General features: G+C 35.8%; 1 protein-coding gene across 2 annotated transcripts in view; it reads right to left on the reverse strand.

Annotated features, from left to right (window-relative positions):
* Positions 1–1,606: 1,606 nt before the first annotated feature.
* Positions 1,607–22,274, reverse strand: part of LOC123307337 — a 69,954-nt gene continuing 49,286 nt past the window's right edge. For both annotated transcript variants that reach the window (XM_044889597.1, XM_044889598.1), the window contains 8 exons: positions 20,032–20,201; positions 19,911–19,973; positions 18,462–18,642; positions 16,949–17,093; positions 12,165–12,380; positions 8,470–8,619; positions 7,537–7,776; positions 1,607–3,348 (listed from right to left, as the gene is read on the reverse strand). In XM_044889597.1, the coding sequence (XP_044745532.1) occupies positions 1,998–3,348; positions 7,537–7,776; positions 8,470–8,619; positions 12,165–12,380; positions 16,949–17,093; positions 18,462–18,642; positions 19,911–19,973; positions 20,032–20,201 (2,516 nt within the window). In that variant the 3' untranslated portion in view covers positions 1,607–1,997. The remainder of the gene's footprint in view (positions 3,349–7,536; positions 7,777–8,469; positions 8,620–12,164; positions 12,381–16,948; positions 17,094–18,461; positions 18,643–19,910; positions 19,974–20,031; positions 20,202–22,274) is intronic.

The following is a 22,274-nucleotide window of genomic DNA, read 5'->3' on the forward strand; positions in this document are numbered from 1 at the left end:
ATAAATTGAACTTCGCATCTATTGTATGGAATCCATGTTATTTGGTGTATATTAATCGTCTTGAAAAGGTTCAACGTAGATTCTTGAGATTTTTAGGATTTAAGTGTAATATGAATTTGAGTCGGGGGGATCCTGAAAATTACAATAGAAGATTGCGATATTTCAATATGATCAGGCTTGAGGATCGCAGATGTATTGGTGACATCATATTCCTTCGGAAATTGATGAATGGGGACCTGGAAAGTATATTCATCACCTCCAGACTGAATATTTACGCTCCAATAAGGAGGATCAAGCAATTTGACATCTTTTACATACCGAAGAGACAAACCAATAGCGCTATGAACTCTCCTGTTCATAGAATGCTCAGTCAATGTAACAGCTTTAAAGAAGTAATTGACCCATTTTTTCTCAGCACAATTTCTGTCAAGTCAAGGCTTAAGAATTATTTCATCACATCTTACCATTGATCGCGGTATTCTGACTTTCGGCCCACATAGATGATGTATACTGTTGTTGTGGTTTTTTCTTTTTATATTGAATACGTAATTTTAATTCTCTTCTAATTTTTTTTTGCTTTTTTTTTAAGGTACTTCTATTGTTTTTGTAAATCTAAATTGTGACCATTTTTTGGGTATTCAATTACCTGTATGTGTCCTGATTAAAAACAATAAACAATAAACAAAGAAATGAATTACTGCATGAAATCATCAAGACAATAAGGTTCTAAGTTCAAAAGAAGTTTGAAAATTTTCTTCTTGAACAATTTGAAGTTGCTTTCACCCTGTATTATTCCAGGTAGACTATTGAAAAGTTTCAGGCATCTGTATTGCATTTGTTTGGCTTGTCATCAGTCTATATTTAGGAAGATTATAAGATAAGGTTCGGGTATTATATCTTTCCTTGAAATTTCTATAGGTGTTAAACAATACTTGATTTTTGTGGAAAAATAAATAAATTAATTTGAATTATATGGAATGATAGCTTCATAATCTCAGGAACAAGAAAACTCTGGACTTAAATATGCCAGCCAGTATGCGATATCCTGTAATGTACGCCAGTGTTTCTCAAACTGTTGAAATCAACTTTTTTAAAATGTGCTAGGTAGCCCATTTTGCGAAATATCTTGAAGACATTATGGAATAAAAAAAAATCAACAGCATAAAAAGTACAAGCCCAATTCAGCAGAAATTTGTTTTTCGACAATCGAAAAGTTTCGGCCCAACTTCACACAAGGATGAATGTGGATTTTTGAAGATGAAAATGTTTTTTGAGAGGAGAAGAGTAGCGAGAAAAGGAATTTATTCTCATAAGGTATTATAATATTCCGAATTCCGAAAAATACTATTTCTGAGCGCGAAAAATAATTAAAAAATGTCAATCGTGCTCAGAGAAAAGGTATATGTTTTTTTTGTGAAAGATATTCCTTTATTTTACATAATAATCTATTGTTTTCTACCATAGACCCTAGATAAATAACCCTGATACTTTCCAGTGCTTTCGAGGCTGAATTTGGTTTCTGAAATACTAATTAATTCTTTCCTTGGAGAAGGAATCCTCGATTTAATTGTCCCACATGAGTATATGAATGAGTAAAATCAGCACACAGATTCAATAATCCATTTTTATTATAAAAACAAATATACAAAACTCGGTCTAGTCTAATTATTATCTTATGTCCATCGAAATATTTATATTAATATAATACAACATTAATATATAATCTCACAATAACATATTGCATATATTTTAACAGAAAGCCAAAATCCTATTAGTGGAAATTACGAATAACGAGACTTAGAAAAATAATTTCACAAACAGGAATAAAGAGACTATATATTTTCTTTTTCAACTTGGTCTAGTGGAGTAGCATAAACTCTGAATATTAAACGAAAGAACACTTTGCATAGCAAAGGATATTTCAGGACAGATAGCAATATCCAAGTTCATAGCTCAAGATGGAAGGAATACTCTGATTTGTCAATTTCATGAATATTTCAGTTGGAAGGGTGCTCTTCAATTTTCTTAGCTTCACCATGTTTCTCCGAACCACTTTGCCATCCTGAATCCATTGTTCCGTCACTGTGGCAACTTTGAACTTGCGTTTCTTCTTCTCCTGCACTGGCCTCTCCGTAAAGCAATCCACCAGAATTGGCCCCCAAATTTTGAATAAGGTTCGTAATATTACTTCCCGTAGTTTTCCTACAAACTATGGAAGTACCGCTCGCTTTTGAGTTGGAACAATTTGGTGAGAGATAATTGAACTTTCTGCTTTGGTTATAATAATTTTGACCGAAATTGTTCAAGCCAGATATAGTGTTGGTCAGATTACTGGAATTTTGTCGGAAATCTTCTTGATTCTGCACAATCTCGTATTGAGCATCTGGGGCTAAATATTGTTCGTTGGGAGAGAATTTTTTAGTTTTTGACGACTCCATGGTATTTTCTGGGAAGAAATTGGAGCAACATTCGGAGGGGGTGACGGCATCATCTGTTGTTTCAGTAAGCGGGGTTTGTACACTGCTACATAAACTATTTTGTGAAATATCTTTCGTTAATAATTGCAAACAAGGTTCGTTCTGAAAATTGAGTTCGTCGTTTTGGGGTAAGGGTATGGGCATTCGACTCCTTATACTCATCTGCCTATTTCCCATTCTATGGACTAGGTAATCTTCATCCTCGTTTGCAGTGGCATTAGATATGTTCTCCTGGAAACTCTGTATGCACTGATTATTGTCCATTCTTGGTTTCTGATTCTCCAAGGCTTCATCGTATAAAGACGAATCCTGACCATCATTTCTTACTGAAATATTGCAACAACTGCTCACATCTGCGAAATAAACCTCAGATTCTGCAGTTTCAGCTTTCTGGGGGCTATTTTCCTGTTTTTGAAACGTAGGGTTTTCTACGCCCTGCATTCTTGGCATAAATTTACACTTTTGCGGTTCAGATCTAGCATTTTCAGATTCGTTTAAGTTGGGCTCTGTGTAGCTGTTCTCTTCCATAGATTGACCCTGTCCATCTTGGCCATTCTGCATGAATATATTCTGAACATTCACTTTACTTGATGAACTTTGATGATAAATCGATTTGACTGAAGCCATATCTGCGCGTTTCTTCATTTTTCTAACAGGTAAAGTATGGGAAATTCTCTCAAGGCAACTGGATGTATCAGTGCTTTCACTGTTGTCGTTGTTCTGGTGGATTTCGGTTTCAACTGTATTCTCGTAATTTTGTTTGTTTGAAGCGTGTGGACGATTCCTTCTGGAGTTCCTTGTATTGTTTTCGGAATTCATCTGACAGTGAGATTCATGACCATGCATGGGATGATGATGCACATGTTGATATCTGGAAATTCCATAATCAATTGATTAATTACAGAGTGATTGGAAAATTTATTATACAGGCTGATTGCCTATTAAAGGTTCATGGAAAACTAGTCACAATTTTATGCTGAAAATTTGCTTGTTGGGGTTTTCGACAACAATCTTTCTCTCCGAAATATTTTCAGACTGAAACTTCCAGGTTTATTAGAAAATGCTTACTACTTTCTTACTTCAAATGGTACACTCAGTATATCTCTGCATCGTTGCATAGCTCATTTGATAGCAAAATAGGTTTTACCAGAAAAGTCTCTACCATTTCCAATTCTTCTATTATGAAGTATATAACACTGTTTTCTGTTTGGACCTAGAATGTACAGGTTGTTCATGAGAAGATCAAGTTGGACAACGAATTAATCAACACTTAAGATTTTCTTATAATGACCACTTATATTTTTTATTATTTCAATCGATTCTTAGTAGAAAAAGCATTAACTCTATACCTCAAATGGGAACTTTTAGAGTTATCAAATGAAAATGAAATGAGGAAAAAGAACCATTTGGGACTGCTTGATTATTTTATGACTTCCCGAAACCGTGGAGGAAAAGTCAAATTCGACTTTCTAAGTAATTTTGACTTTTTGAATTGTTGAAGAATTCTCAAAAATCTAAAGAACCAATTTGATAGATACATTCATGAAATGTCAGAATCGATCATTGGAACGTAGAATTTTAGTTTTTTCTGTGGATGTCATAGAATAATCAAGTAGTACGAAATGGCTCTTTTCTCTACTTTCAAGTTTTTCTTCAATAATTCAATAAGTTTACATTTGAGGTATGGGGTTTATTCAGATAACCACCCCTATTTTTCTACGTAGAATCGACTGAAACAATGAAAAATATAGATTCTGTAGTTTCAACATAGTTTTGATTAATTTGATTTATCCAAGTTCTTCTCATAAACACATTTCAGGTTCAAGCAGCAAGCACTTTCATAATACATAGGTAACAAGAACATAAAATTACTTCAATAACTCATGAATTAATCGTTAAGTTTTCACCCAAGGTGGATATACCACACCTTGAAATTGCCAACAAATCGGCTGCCTATAACGACGATGCAAAGATATTCTGGGTGAGCCATTTGAAATAGTAAATTAGTGGGTTGTTTCCGATATAAGTTGTAGAGGTTTGAAAATATTTTAGAGAGAAAGTTCATTGTCGAAAATCGCAACATGCAAATTTTCGACACCAAATGACCAATAGTTCTCCATGAACGTAAATATAGGCCATCGCGTATATGTTTAGAATAATTCCAATTTCTGGTTTATTTATTATTGATTTTTTATATGACAAACTGAATTGATTCAGGTACATAACACCCGCTGATAAAATGAATAAATGTTACAATCTAAATCGAATTAGTAAACCAACATCACTTGAAGTATTAACATAAATACCACATCGAGAAAGACTAGACGTTGACCATGATTTTGGTCTCATTGGACCTCGTCAGAGCAATACAACTCTCACCCCGACGAAAATTAAACGAATTGATGACCCCCTCATTAAACACAGGACATCCATAAAAAGTCCATAATTGGTACTTGTGGACATGGACCAGAAATGGACATCCAGTAGACATCCATTCTGCATTTACTCCTGAACGAAGTAGGGATATAAATATCTCTTTTTAATTATATAAGTATTTGGTAATGGATCCATTGCTTGTCGAATATCAATTATCACCAAAATCGAAGCTTATCGCTTCAGTATATTTTATATGTATATCTGCTGATTATTATTGATATATTTTATGTGTATTGAACAGAATTGTACATTGTGTTCAGACCTGGACAACATTTTATTTAGTGGACTTTGCCTTGACCTCAACGGAAGATTAACTGGACCTTTGAATGGATGAAATGAACCCATATATACAGGGTGAATCCTTTTGAACAGTACATACTTCACACATTGGTAGAGGACACTTAGCTGGTTCCAAAAATACCCCATATGCTTGGTCTTCAGCCATTCGTTTGGATTATACAGGGCGCTTTCCACTTTCGGGTCATATATTAAAAATGCTTTAGTGGACGAACGAATGATTACAAACCCATCAAATTTGTTACATGGAAGGACTACACTAATCCCCATACAGCAGATGTAACAGTTTATCAGTTTCCAGAACCGGACTCTAGTTTTTCCATATTATCGGAAATCATATAGAAAATCACTCTGTAGATGGAAAAGTTTATAAACCTGTTATGGCACACCTGTCGTGGCACACCTACAAATTCAAAGAAAAAAAATATTGAAAACGTGTACTCGGAAATAAATTTTTTGGACGGCTTGATTTTTATGGAAAAACCATACCGAGATGTATCAAAAAGTGGACACAGAAGAATATCATCAGTTTAGATCCACTCGATGTGCAAGTATATTGCAATATTCAGGGACGGACTTTCATTTCAGATTGTGTTTTTCAATAGCGGATAGGTCAAAAAAATCGCCATGTATATTGACTTCTAAAACAAATGAATACACAATTCTGAATATTGTTCACACATTTTTCATTCACAGGCGCCCACTTTCATTTATTTGATATAGAAGAAAAATTCATTTGAATAACTACTTCGTACAAATCACTTCAGTTATTCGGCACGGAAGGCCTATTCCGAAATCATTGATATCGACAGGTAAGTTTTGTCAGAGCATCGGAATCTATTAAATCAATTTCTATTGATAGAAGTAGAACTTTTTAATAACACTATTAAAAAAAAACAAATGTGAAAGATTTATAAGAGATGTTCGAAATGTCCTCCTTTCATCTCAATACATTTTCGAACATTTTCTAATAATTCAGGTAAACAATGATTTAAAAAATCTAAATAAATTTGTGAATTCAACGTACTATCGAAAAAATGTGGTCTAATCAATTCATTATCCTTAAAACCTATATTCAATGAAATCTATTGGAAATGAAAAGAGCGAAGATTTGGAAAATGAATGAAATGAAAAACTATTGCCTAGAAAACGAAATAATTGAAAAGTGAGTGGATATAACCTTAAAATATTCAACTTCTTATACATTTAGGTATAATTCTTCCATAAAACTTTGGCCGCTTAAACAAAATTCACTATTGAAAAACCCAATTTGAAAGGGGAGTCCGTTCCTGAATATTGCAATACTTGCACGTCGAGTGGATCTAAACTGATAATATTCTTCTGTGTCCACTTTTTGATACATCTCGGTATGGTTTTTCCATAAAAATCAAGCCGCCCGAAAAATTTATCTCCGAGTACGCATCTTCAATATTTTTTTCTCTAAATCTCTAGGTGTGCCACGAGATTTTATGAATCTTATTTAGAATATATTTAGTGTAGTTTGAACTGCCATAACAGGTTTATAAACCTTTCCATCTACAGGGTGATTTTCTATAAGATTTCCGATAATATGAAAAAACTAGAGTCCGGTTCTGGAAACTGATAAACATCTGCTCTATGGGGATTAGTGTAATCCTCTCACTCATCAAATTTGATGGGTTTGTGAATATTCGTTCGTACACTAGGGCATTTTCAAAATATAACCCAAAGCAGGAAATCGCCCTGTAAAATCCAAACGAATGGTTGAAGACCCCGCATGTGGGGTATTTTTGGAACCGGCTAAGTGTCCTATACCTTTGTGTGAAGTATGTACAGTTGAACAGGATTCACCCTGTATAAGTTCATTTAACATCGATATGAGGTTCATAACTAGCCCAGTGATCCTCTATTAAAAGGTCCGGTTAATATCTATCAGCTATCCAGTCAACGTCCAGCAAACGTCCATTGTTTGTCCATTTTGGTCGATTCATGTCCAAAATGAGAGTTCATTGGACTAAATATGGAGATCCATTGTCCTTGTGTTTATTGGGATATTCGATATTAGCAGTCGGTGCGGTGAAGGAATACACCCTAGCACCATCTAATAAGAAACGAGGTGCAACTAAATTAACTTTCCCAACTCTCAGAATAAAGATCTATCCATTTGCTCAAACTCTCAGATTGCAGGAACCGTATACCTATCAAGATAATCAGCTGAAGGTGAGAGCGAGGCAACGTTATTATTCATGGCAGTAATTATTGTATTAATTAAGGTACAAAAAACGTTTTCTGGCTTCGAAACTAACAAATGTTTAAGTTGAGTAGCAAATTTTTTCTTTCATCTTACCTATGTGCTGGAGAATGAAAGATTCTTCTTGCAGGCGAGTTGGGGTTAGAGTATGGAGGAGGAGGGCCCCATACATAAACACCACCCATCGGAGGTCTGTTATCCAACATACTATATGAATCCGAAGAACCAGATACTTGCTCTCTGGGATGACAATTATCATTTCCCGTTCGTGATGTGAATCCATACTGACTGTCAGCACTACTGGCTACCCCTTGGTACATAAAAGAAGAAGATTCCCTGTTCGGAAAAGGTAACAATCAGTCGATTTAATATATGTTGCAAAGTAATTAAAAATGAAGAGACTTAAAAAGAGACTAAAGACGAAAATTATAAGAATAAGTGGGTATATAAAACATTACTGAAATTATCTATAATGTTTCATTTTAACGCTATATGGTAATTGCTCGAATGAAAATTATTGAAACCAACAACGTTTTTTTTTGCAATTAAAGCTGTTATCTGATATGCTTACAACGTTCGTTTAACGACATTATCGCACGGAAAAATATCACTTCACACTTTGTGTACTTTTTATGAGAATTACTATTTTCTACTAGCGTGTTTTTACTCACTAGGGTCTTGTACTTTTACTACACTTTCTATAAGTGAGAAAGAAAATGAAGAAAAAATATCGTGACAAAAGTCATGTTTCCGACTAAAAGTGTTGCGACTGTTGTTGATCGAAAGAGGCAAGGAGAAAATATCTTTTTTTTCGATAAACCAATCTATATTTCACATTACAGAACATAAGAATTCGCTTCACATTAAAAAACTGAATCATTTCCGAAGTAGTTTTTCTCTGCATAAAATCAACTAATTAACAATTTTCGGATATTATCGCGTTTATCGAAAAACGTCATTTCGGGAATTAGTTTTGGAATAATTAATTTACTCGATGTGAGAATATCATATTTAGCTTATAATTCTTACCTAGGAATTTCCGGCTGCGCAGCACTGCTTCTTCCCCAAGGAAATCTTCTCCAACTCCATCCTGCTCGATTTCTGGCTTGATTATCTCCTGCTGGTAAATCTCCTGGATTGGGCGAGTAAAAATTTCCTATACGTCCGGGGTTCCAAAACCTATAATCGAATTGAATGAAAAATAATTTTCGATAATGCAACTGTCTTGAATATGTTAGTTTTTGAACATCTTCAGGAATTATTATGTTAAATTTTGTTATAATATATTAAACAGGGATTTTTGATAGTTTTATGACCCGTTGGCGCCACTTTGGGGGTATATAGTAACTGTAGCCATGGCGATGTTGATTTCGAGTATCCTGAAGGTTATGCATATGGAAATTGGATTTTATTTTTGAAAGTTAAACATAACTTATGCATTATAATCTGGTCTAATAGGCTTTATTATCCTACTGCAGTATGACAAGACCTACTGACAATGTTTTTTTTTTTATTTCAGAGTATTTGATGTTACAGTTTGGTCAACAATAAAATCTTTCGATTGGAGTTCATACATTCCGATTCATTCCAAATCATCCTAAGCTTTTCAGCCTTATAACCTGCACCTTCCCTACATATATGGATATAAAATCTCGAAAATGTTTTTTGGCAGAAATATATGTAATTAAATCTAGATATGAAAAAATTATAAGTTTGTTTTTATTTTCGTAGAACTCTTTGTCGATGTGTATCTGAATTTTTTCAATTTTTTGTAGCCCTGAAGAAGCAAATATATTATTGCGAAACGTTGGCATATTTGCTATGGTTTGTTGATCTTTACCACTGAATTCCTAGTTCCTGTTATCCATTATGAATATAATTTTATCATTAAAACATATTTGTTGAAAATTGGTATCGGTTATACCCCCTCCGACCTTGATCTTGTCTACGCTACTGACTAAGTCCAAACGGTTTCGAACGGCAACGTATTACCATACGCAAATTCTATGGTACTTCGAAAACAGCGGATTGACCGACGCATCCGACCCACTCTTTAACTGTCAGAGTTTTCCGAAGCGGAAAACTCTCTTTTCTCATATTCTCTTCACGTTGATGAATTAACTTCTCATGTGTTGAACTCGAATATTGTGAATTCTGATTCTCTATAGTTCATCTCATTTAAGTAATTCTCGTTGAAGTCTTTCTGGTGTTAACTAGCACTACGCAAAATATTATGTACTCTCAGTCTTCTCAAAATAATTAATTACTCCATTTTAATGCTCTTTTCATGCTTTCATGATGTATGAAATGTGCCTATGTGTGAGATTATAAATAATCAAAAAACAGATTTGTAATCCTCACTAGTACTGCTAAATTGATATGTTCACTCGAGTCAACACTTTTATGTGCCTCCTCATGAATAAATAATATTTTATCATATTTTACAATTCACATGATTTTCAGACCTCTCTAGATTTTCTCACATGGAAATGGATATGTTGCACCAGAATTGAACTTTCTCATGTCCATCTCTTTGATAATGAATGCTGATTTATGGCCTTCTCATGTTCATCTCACTAATTTGAATCAGTTCATTCCATTTCCCAGTTCTGTTCCTAACCTCTCACTCACATATGTGTCGGAGATATATCCAATATACAGGGTGTTTCACGAATGATTGTACAGACTTTCAGGGCAGATGCAGAACATTTTGGTGAGTCTGAATCAGTGTTCGAAAAATGTCCTATCTATAAATTCGTTCAAGAGATACAGGATGTTTTATGTATTTTGTCAAAAACTTTCAATCATCATAACACTTGAACACTTGAACACTTTTCATGGACCCTCATGAAAAATTCAGGGAATGAGTATGGGCCATTGCCAAAAATTTGCACATAATGACTTGTGGATAGCGCAGGTCCGGACTGAGAAAATTATATTCTTTATTCCACTTCTTGTAAAACACCGCCCTGTAAAAATTTTCGAAAAGCCCATTCGGATAAATGGCACACTTCGCATAATCATATTATGAACCATTGAATATTTTTTGTTAGCTTTTCCTAAATGAAATTTAAACAATCCAATTGGTTGTAGTGCTCTGGGGGGTAATAACTCCCCTTTACCACCCCTAAAACCGTCCATGGTATTTCTATCATTTCTATTTTAATCAATGTAATCAAATGTGGAACCTCTACATTTATGTACTGGATTGAATATAAGATATAAGATGTAGCACAATAGCTAAGTCATGTTACTGAGAATTTCAATCGATTCACAGAAAATTTCGCTTTATTCTGCTTCATCCAGGTATTACTATAGGAATATCATTTGAGTGTAGATTCTTTCTGCAGAATCTGGGGATCTGTAGTGAAGCGGGTAGCGTTACAACATAATATGACTAATTATCCAGTTTCAGATTAATGAATCCTCATGTTCACCTGGGTTTAGTTGATTTTTTTCAGAACACGATGTGACTTTCTCTAATATGGTCCAACGGTCAGTAGTCTGCTCTGTTAATCGTGTACTCTCTTAGTTGTTATGATCTTCTCATTATAGTTTGTACTTCTCATATTCATGCTCGATTATACATATTAGATCTCAAGCCTTCTGCTCTTCTTGAAACCAACGATTATTGGTTTCCCTCATTTAGCACTCTTATATCGTAACACTCATATTTAATCAATTCTATCTCCTATTTTCTGATGAACGTCTAAATCATGCTTACTTGTAAACAGTCCGTCTCTGTATATGTTGAATTCATTGATTAATTTTTTTGCACTCTTCAAGACCAGAACGTATTGTTTATTTTCATTATTATTGCTTTACTCATACTTAATGTGTTGATCTCATTGATGACCAGACTTTGACAATTAAGCTTTCGCTTCTTGGCATTGCCCTCGGCCTTCTCATCATTCTAACCTTCTGTTTTTCTGGAGGAATAAAGAGGCACTCGAAATCAATTTTCATAAATTCCCCTGACACTGTAATCGTTGTGTTAATATTGAATTTTTTCAACTCTCTCAGTGTCTTAGTCTGACTTCAAATGATTTCTCATTTAAACCACTCTAGATTACCTCTGTTTTTTGTTGGATAATGTCACTCTGAGTTTATAGATGTTGGTATTTGTATTTATTACTGCAGTTGACTGATAATATTCGTAAAAATCACTTTTTAATCCATTTTAATTTCTATGAAGAAGTTAATGGCGAAGATCTCCTCTTGAAACACAGTCGCAAACCTGCCTAGATTGGCCTTATGCTGAGTCAGAGATTTGGAATCTCAGACTGGCTTTTGAACCCTTTTTTATGCCAACGGCCCACTGGCTAGAGATCCTTCTATCTAAAACAGCCTTATCTGCTGGCTAGCAGGATGCTGAAAGCTCTATTAGGGCTGTTCTTTGCCATGACCAGTGCATAGATTCTCAAATGGTTTCTGGATTACTGCCGCTTGTGACCCCGTAAAACGAAATCTACTGTCTTGCTTTGTGATGTTGCATGCCACAATGAACCGATAGCATTTGAGAATTGAACCGCAGTGACGTTTATTTCAGCCGAGTTGAAATTTGTGAATTGCTTGCTTAGCTTAAGCAATTTATTTTAAGGTATGAACTTCTGTCAAAGCTGCGGTTTGATAACACAGTTCGCGCGCAGATAAAGAATAGCGGTTTATTTGTCCCGAAAGTATCAACTTCGATAGCGGCATTAGTAAATATTTTGTCTACTAACCTGTCTGTGGAATTGTGAGTATCCCAAGGATAAACTTGAGGGCCCATTGGAATTGGCGGATATCTGCATTCTTCACAACAACTACAGTAAATTGTCGAAGCTAACGGTGGTTCTCGAACTGACCCGTGTGCGCTACTCGGAGGGTTGGTATGTTGTTGATAGAATGATCGGCATCTCATTTCTAACTGTTCCCAGTACATCTTCTTCTTCTCGTGACTGAAAATTATTAAATCATTAGTTTATAAATCATAACAAGTGGAATTCTACTAAAAATATCCTTGAGGCTTAGAATTGGATTTATTGACTTTATGTCCTTGTGTGAGAAAGGCCTAGAAACGCAATAGATGACTCAAATATTCAAGTGTTAACCCAGTATATAGAAACAGTCTTCATGACATGACAAATTTATTCACTCGCTACGGGGTGTTCAAAATCTGCAGATGAATTTACTTGGGAATATTCAGGACACGATTTCTCTACTGTAAAATCTTATCCTGAATTTGTTTCAGGTCGAATTGTCGGGGTCTGGGTTCGTTGTTGAGGTCCATGCAGATGACCTTGTAACGCTTATTAGAAGTAAGGTCATCATCGGTGTCATTTTTCGATCTGATGTAGATGATGATTGGTCAATGGTGCATGGTCAATCCTGGTAAAAAGAGATAGTTCTTTTTAATACGAGAAGGGTGCCATCAAACTTCCTTGTTTGTTTGGGGTTTAGCTCACTCTATCCGAGCAAGTCCTATATCTTGTGTGATATTGAACTATAAACTACTGTGGAATAAGCACATTGAGACCTTATCGTATAGGCCCAATGATATCTTTTGATTTACTCGAACAGTGCTTGATAAGGGATGGAGCTTCGAACCACCCATTATGCACGTATGCATGTATTATGTGGTCACCTTCGCATCTTTGATGCGGGGACTTCCATGGAGAGGAACTGTGACTGCACCATTATAAAGAAAGCTTACCTCCTAGGTATTACGGGTCCTCCTATACACCTCTTAGTTACGGAGGTGGCTATAGAGACACGTCTTAGAGTCTGGAAGCAGGATTAATTAAGGGGGTTCTCAAGATTGTGGAGGACTCTTATGCATTCTCCATAAAGACCAACGGGAAGGTACCAGCTTCTGCTTTGACGATCCATAGAAGGTTATGTCCTGATAAAGATATATGGTCTACACCAAACAGGCTTACTGTGCGTGAGGGTCCCATTTGGTTCACCAATGGCTCTGTGATGTCCAAAGGGTCTGAAGTGGGGATTATGTGATCTCGACCAGTCCATTCCCTAGGAAAGAACTGTTCCATAGTGGAGGATGAACTGTAATTTCTGCGTAACACAATGAAATCCCTTTCTGGAGAAAAGGGTCAACTCCACTTAGTAAGAGAATGCATCAGGAAAGTTCTGCGTGAGCTGTGTTACGGTAATATTTTAAGAGTTATGTGAAGTCCGGTACACGCAGAGGTTCCTGGAACCGAAAAAGCAGGGGGGCCCCGCTCCTCATTGGATAAACCGGAACATGTGCTGCTGATATGTCGTGCATCTGTTAGGAACTTCGTTCTCTTAAACTGGATTCACTAGGTGGCTGGGCAGGAAATTTTCCTCCGAATGGAGCACAGGAAGTGGTATCAGGCAGTCAAGAAAATTTAACGACAATTGAAATGCCTGGTTGTTTCTTATGTCGCTGGTGAAGCAGTGCTGGGAAAACTCATCTGTTACCTTTCAGAGTTGAAGACAACACACCCACTATTCTTATGGTGAGAGAGACTCCTCTCTGTCGACTTTTGACATTTTTGTCGGCGTGTTCCAGTCTATGAGTCTCTCCAACTTCATATACAGTCCCTGGCGTGTTTATTAGACGCACTGAGGATTTTTTTTATATTTACGGGTATTGCCCGAGGAAAAAGCAGAATATTTGAATTTCATTTCCACAGAATGTCAGTTTTATCTACGACTCTCATTAAATTGTTCTATTTGGCATTTATTTATGATATTGTAGTATAAGTACTTAAGTATGAATCAGTACTATGTCTTCCAGTGGACGTCTTGCATTCTGCAGGTTCGGACGTTATTTCGATAATCCACATATGAAATCATTATCCTCGAATGCAGCAAACCGAACAATTCTGCATTGATAGTATGAAGCTCTCATAGATACACTGGGTGGCTCAGCAAAATATTAGAATTTCATGTTTAATCATCAATAAATCAATATTTTTTATTGAATATGATATATTATATGAGAAAACCATTTACAGATGAAGTATATGTAACATATACATTCAATTTAATAATTCAATATTGAGATTTTGCATCGAATAAATGCGTCTAATAATATGGCCAGGGACTGTACAGATGAACAATAGATATGTGAAGCCAGCACCCCCAAATGCGAATTTTGAAACAAAAATTTCAGAGTCGTTTGTCCATCGTAGGTCCATGTTTGTCCATCCTTTTTTTTCATTTATCCAGGCATCGTTTTAGAGATATCGGAAAAAAACTTTCTTCGATTCATTTTCTGAACAGCACCCCCAAATCGCAAAAACTTATTTTTGATGGTACAAATCGTTTGTCCAACGGTTTTGTTCACCAAATTTTTTCATTTGTCCACCCACAGAACCATAGAAATCAATCTTTGAAGATTTTGGAAAGTGTGAGGTTGGCACCCCCAAATGAAAATTCTTGAACCAAAATTTCAGGATCGTTTGTCCATTGTAGGTCCATGTTTGTCCATTTTTTGTTTTCATTTGTCCAGGCACCGTTTGAAAGATATGGAAAAAGAAGTTGTTTCAGTGCATTTTCTGGAGCAGCACCCCCAAATTGCAGAGACGTATTTTTAATGGTTTAGATGGTTTGTCCAACGTAAGTCCACTTTATTCACCCAAGTTCTTCATTTTTCCATTCACAAAACCATAGGAATCCATCTATTGAAATTTTGGAAGTGTCAAGTTGGCACCCCCAAATGAAAAATTTTTAACCAAAATTTCAGTGTCGTTTGTCCATCCGTAGGTCCATGTTTTTCCACCTTTTTTTTCATTTATACAGGCACCGTTTGAAAGATATGGAAAAATAAGATTTTTCGGTGCATTTCCTGAGCAGCTGACCCAAATTACGAAAACGGTGGTAAATATGTATTGATTGTCCAACGTTAGTCCACTTTTGTCCACCCAATTTTTTTATTTGTCCACCCACAGAACCATAGAAGTCAATCGTAAAAATTTTTTGGAAGTGTTAAGTTGTACCACTAACACAAAATTTCAAATCAAATATTCACAGACGTTAATTCCACTCCTTAATTAAAATATTCATGTTCGTTAGTCTTTCGCTATTTCATTTTTGTACATTAGTAATTTATTTTCATTTCCATCCAGACTCCATTCGCAATTTGGGATGGAATATTGATTAATCAAAATTCTTCGTTGACTATTTTTAAAAGCAGAATATTTTTCACCGAATGAATCGTTGGTCCATAGCGGGACTTGTTGACAAATATTACCTCTACATCCAAGTTGGTTGTATAGCTATGTTGAATATTGTGCCCGGACAAATGAGAAAAAAAGGTGGACAAACATGGACTTACGATGGCAAACGACCCTGAAATTTTGGTTTAAAAATTTTCATTTGGGGCTGCCAACTTCACACACTTGCCAAAATTTCCATAGATGGATTTCTATGGTTCTGTGTATAGACAAATGAAAAATTGAGTGGACAAAAGTGGATTCACTTTAGACAAACCATCTTCACCATTAAAAATACGTTTCCGCAATTTTGGGGTGCTGCTCCAGAAAATGCACTGAAACAACTTCTTTCTCCATATCTTTCAAACAGTGCCTGGACCAATGAAAATAAAAGGTGGACAAACATGGACCTACGATGGACAAACGATCCTGAAATTTTGGTCCAACAATTTTCATTTGGGGGTGCCAACTTCACACTTCCAAAATTTTCAAAGATTGATGTCTATAGTTCTGTGGGTGGACAAATGAGAAAATTTGGTGGACAAAAGTGGACTTACGTTGGAAAAACAATCTGTACCATTGAAGATAAGTTTTTGCGATTTGGGGGTGCTGCTCAGAAAATGAACCGAAAAAAGTTCTTTTCCGATATCTCTAGAACGGTGTCTGGACAAATGAAAAAAAAGGTGGACAAACATGGACCTTCGATGGACAAACGACCCTGAAATTTTTGTTTCACAATTCGCATTTGGGAGTGCCAGCTTCATACAGCTATGAACAATGGATACGAGCAACAACACTCGGTGTTGTTGATACGAGGCCTAAGTTCAGCCGAGAATAAAAGGCACCGCACGTAAAAGAAGAAAAGCGGGAGCTACTGCATGACAGTAAATATAAGTAGTAAACTATAGTTGATAGAGCAGTTGTCTCAATTTTTGAGGGGTGTTATTTTCATTTTCTACATTATTCTCCTGATGGCCAATTGACCAGTGGAGGTCGATAATCGACTTTTATCATCATTATTCATATGAACCATATTACATAAAGACTACCCAATCTGAGTTGAATTTTTATTCCGGATATAAAATTCAAATGATGAGGTGGAGAAGCTGAAGAAATTATAATCGTAAAACAATTCAGCATAGTTGTTAATTTTAATTATAGCATGACAACGTTATTGCTCAAGTCCAAAGCCGTGTATACCCATCAGATAAACAGTTCAATTTTTTGCTATGCTCATTTGAATACAAGAAAACCTTATTAGTATGGAATATCAATTATGTGACCACTCTTATTATACGGTGAGCTCGGAAATGTATGCCACTTACCTCAACAACTGGTACATTAACATGCATGAGAAGATGCAAACTAATATGCCGGTTACTGAAATCCCAAACATCATTCTCAAGCAGACGTAGAGTTCTCCATGGATAACTTCGCAGTCCGGTGTCGAATCAAACACGAAACGCATACCTGTTAAAAATTAAAAGATCTGAAATTTATTTGGTTTACAGAGGTGCGTTACCAAGACGCTTATAATGAATACTAGCAGGGTGTTCTTGGAGGTGTGTATTTAAAAAAGAAGAAGAACGTGAAAACTGAGAGTTTCTCCGAATACAACGCATATACCGGGTGTATCATTGAGGGTGGCGACCGGCCGTATCTCGGAAACCGTATGGCTTGCAACTTATTACAAACTCGGAACGAAAGATGGGAATGAAGTAATTTAAAATATTTTCAATTCATTGCGCAATTTATGACTTACAATCTTACTTACTCACAACATATCATTATTAGGTAAGGCTGGTAAAATGTAGATAAATTGGAAACAACTCTTTCTTTTTCACATTTGTTCAGGTTTTTCCATTTTTTTTTCAAAGGTTAAGTGAAAAAACTTTTGGCCATAGAAAAAACACTGTAACTTTCGTTGACGTGAGCCAATATTTACTCTATTTGAAACGCATTTAAGTCAAATTTCAGATATAGAGAACACTAACTTCTCGAATGGTTCAATTGGAAATAAGATTGTTTTATGTGTAGCACCTTACTCTGTTTTCGATTTTTTCTGAGAAATTTGAGAAATTTCAAATAATGCAACTTTATAAATTCAACCTTCTAATAGAAAGCCAAATAGCATTACCTATTGACCTGATAAAACTACTAAGTCATAATTTCTGATTTTTCTGTCGTTCAGATTGGCATTTTATCAAATTTGGTCGCAACTCTGAATGAATCACCCTGTACAAAACCTTTAAGATAATGAAGTAGGAAAAATGATAGATTAAATAGATCCTGATACTACTCTAACACGTCTCTGATATTCATTATCGGAAAGCAGGGAGCAATAAAACAAAGTGAGAAAAAACTAGGAAACGCATAAAAAGGTAGATTCAGTATTAACTACTTCATAGAAAAATGGTCGAGAATGTAAATTTTTATCCCAAATTATGTATTTTATAATACCCATGTACCCTTTAATGTATTTTCAACATAGCATCATCAACTATGGAAACAAGCGAATTTGACGATTCGAAAAGCTATTTTTGGAAATAAATTGTGACTCTACTCATAAAGAGTACAATACAGTGTATTGGAGTTGGAACGTCCTTTATTTACTGTCAGACGTTTCTACCTCAACAGTGATATACAACATATAATATACAACGTATAATTTATGGTTGAGGCGTTGAGGCAATAGGCTTATGTTGTGTATAACCACAGTCGTCTTTAAGGGCGTCTAAGAGACATCTCTATAGACGGCTGTGGTCATAACTATAACATCTCAGGAAATTGTTTTCATGGCTTGTCAAATGTCACTTGAAAAATATTCATACTTCTTACCTTCGTCAGTGGCTGACTGAGCCTCCAGTAGAACAGAATAGCAGGTACAAGTTCTTGTTTTCTTTGTATAAACACACTCCCTCAAAGTCTGAAGTCTATTCATATGGATGACTGTAGTGGTGATTGTAACCAGGACGCATGTTAAGGCACATATCATGCAACATAGACCTCCAATTTTTATCTACAAATACAACATAAATATTGGAGACATACAGTGTAAAATGTACGATTTATCAAGTGAAATTAATTTTAAAACAAAATAAAGAATACATGAATCAGATCAACTCCCAAATGAAGAATGGAGGACTTTATCAGCTCCATTCAAAGATTGTAATAGCGACAAGCCTACATATATTACACTCTACTAACAGTAGTGAAGTTCCGAAAATTTTTGATACAGGACAATTCACCGCGATGGCTCATAAGACGTTTATGGAACACTCATATCAATTTTCTGCTGAAAATTTATAGGTTAGGGATTTGACAATAGACTTCTCCCTCAATAATTCTCAGACCTCTCCGTTTCATCATTATGATTCTCAACGAATTCTATTCATTAAAATGCCACGAAAAATTAAATGAAATTTTTTTCTCAATATCTCCGAAAATGAATATTCGACTGATGGGACGATTTGGCTTTACAATAACGTTTCGGAAGTCACTGCTAAATTCGACCGCGATCTGTCAAACAATATCTGAAAAACCGACCTTTCCCAAAAATTTTTTTCTTTCTAATCATCAGCATCGTATTATACAGCATGCTTCCATATTGGTCCATGTTCCTAACCCCCAAGCTCGTTTATGTTCACTTTTTTATGCTGAAGTATTGTATCAGTTTTGTATTGGAATGTACCGTTGAAAAAAAGTTTTGTAACTCTAATTAAAATGACAAAAATACGTTTGACGTCTTCAAATTTCCAACACTTAGGCATTTCCAAAGGCTCTTCATGTCAAAGTTTTGTACCGAAATGTACTGCGGAGAAAACGCTTCGTAGTGTGTACTACATACATGCTATCATCCTAGCATCTTGAGGGTTGCAAATGCCACTCGAAGAAGGTTGAACTGGGGGATGGCATTTTTACGTCACAAAATGTCAATCAATAATCCGTGTTGGCTTAGCTCTTAGATCGATATTATTCACAAATATACCATCAGCATAAAGCATAAACAAAATACAAAATAAATTAATTATTCCTATGAAAAAAGTAAAAGGGACAATATCGAAAATTTGGTTTTGTATCTCCGCATGAATGCCACGGAATGTACGTATTCTGAAAACCCACTTTTTTGGCGCGAAAACTGTATCAATATTCACTATGAAATATTCGATTTGAGTCGATGTAAACTAGCGATCTATTCCGTACAATTTTTACATTTCATGTTAATGAAGAATTATAAACATAAACCCGAAATATAAAATGGAGTAAGAATCATTACTACCTACTCACCAAATAATTATTTCGGTATTTCCTCTTTGATAAGATCATAATCAGTATTCCTGTGAATATCAGCTGTAATAAAAAATTCATCAATGAATACGCCACATCTTCCCGTCTGTCTTGTACTCACCAATGATGCAGGTACAAAAGTTGGGATAGTTTCGAAGTAATTTAAAGTTGATGTGAGTGATCTCAATAAAAAATAAACAGTCAAGAAGAGAGATCCTAAAATCGTGACCAGGCCTCCACATACTGTACAGCAGAATACGTATTTTTTCGATTCCCCAGTATTTGAACTAGCTGAAACAAAATAATATACATCAGTTATGATAATAGCAATTATTATTGCTATTTCAGAAGCAATAGTATATTTTTGATTGTCAAACCGCATTCATAACCATTGAAAAAGGGTTAAATCATCGCCACACAACAAGAATGCGCCAAAGACAGCCGAAGATACAATAATAGATTCAGTTATCTGCAATTCAGTATTCTCTAAACGAAGGAATCTTTACGCTACGTTTGTAGATTACAGAAAAGCATTATATTCACCCCACGAATGAATCTTGATGATCTTGAGGATTTAGAAGGTGGATCCCAGTACTATTATGTTCCTGGAAAACAACATATCAACCTGGCGCACCAGTCTAGAAATGAAAGCAACCGATGGTTCCATCACTGCTGAACGTATACCAATAAAACGCGAAATTTTTCAACAAGAGTCGCTATGTCCACTATGGTTCTGCGGGGCTCTGAACCCCTTGTCTCATAGATTCACTTTCACTGAATCTGGATTTGCCATTAGGAGCGGCAGTAAAACTATGATGAGGCTTGACACTCTTTGCATCTACTAAAAACCAAATGGAACAGATGCAAAGGTTGAAAAATTCTCTATAGATATAAAAATGAAATTTGGACTGGAACAATGTCGCCCTCTCAATGTTACTAGAGGCAAAATAGAAGACAGTACATTCAAACTTAAGGAAAGTGCAGAAGTCAAAGCTTTGGAAGATGGAGAACGTGCATGTATCTAGAGATCGAACAAGGTAGAAGGATCAATCAAGATTGAGAAGGATAATGAAAACTGGTCGAAACACCACGATTTTGATTAAAGCGATTAGTACCTACGCTTGCTCAACACTGAAGTAATCATTCAGTATCATCTCTTGGACCACCACCGATTTAGCGGCTTTACAGAGAAAAATGAGAACAATGCTAACGAAACATCAAAAACATCACGCTAAAAGTTCAATCGAACGAACAGAGCTTCCACAACATCTTTTTGAAGTCGAGGAATTATTGATTTGTCCTATCATATGTCCAGGAACTTGAAGGACTATTTCCTCAACAAGGCTGCTTCATCAGAACTTCATCGAGTAGATTGTGATGCTGATAATTCTACTCCGTTAAAGCTGCAACGGGATCACATAGATCGAACACTCTGATGAAATCAAAATGCAGAAGCTAGTTGGTAAATCTTTACATGGGAGACACCAGAACGAGGTCAACCATTATTACGTCGACATATCTGCGTCGAACTACTGGTTAACTTCCGAGAAGTTGTTTCCCGAAACAGAGGGGTTCACCATTGCCATCCAAGATCAAGTGATTCCAACAAGGATTTATATAAGGTCACCTCAGTGGCAGACGATAGCTGTCGTTATGGTTATGTGTCACATGAAGCACATCACCGAGGGATGTCAGAAGTTCGCAGTCACGGAGTACAAGAATAGGCATGATGCTGTTGCCAAGATTTTATATCAAGAATTGGCTATAAAATATCATCACGACTCTAAGGACATAGAAGGTTCCTTACTACAATAATCATCCAGATTCTGGTCATGATCATCAGAGGCGCTACTGGGATCGCACGGTTATCACAGACAGGAAAAGTACACACATTAGACCTGAATAAAGATGGGAATAGAGCACAATTCATATAAGCGACGTGGCAATTCCAAATAACAACAACCTACTAAATAGTCACATCCAAAATATTTTCAAAATACAGCAACATCGAGGAACAAACCGGGAGACAGTGGAAGCTGAACGATATCAAGACCATCCCTATTGTCATTTCATCTACAGGCCTGATACCGAAGGAACTGACAGAGAATTTGAAGAAACTTCAATTGGACCAAACTATATCTCCAAGTTTGCAGAAAGCAGTTCTCGCCGTGCCTAGCAGTACGCAAGAACAAGAGAGTAGCATCTAGCATCCACTTGGACGAAGAGTGTGGGGAAACCTGGAAACCAATGAACCCCAAGGACGCAAGGAGGAAACAGTATCTGATCGACATCAGGAAGCAGAGGAGCAGCCTTCGGAGACTAACAGTATCCATATAATTCCTCGTTGGAGCAGATGAAAGAGTA

The sequence above is a fragment of the Coccinella septempunctata genome, chromosome 2, assembly GCF_907165205.1.
Source record: "Coccinella septempunctata chromosome 2, icCocSept1.1, whole genome shotgun sequence".
Taxonomy (NCBI): Eukaryota; Metazoa; Arthropoda; class Insecta; order Coleoptera; family Coccinellidae; genus Coccinella; species Coccinella septempunctata.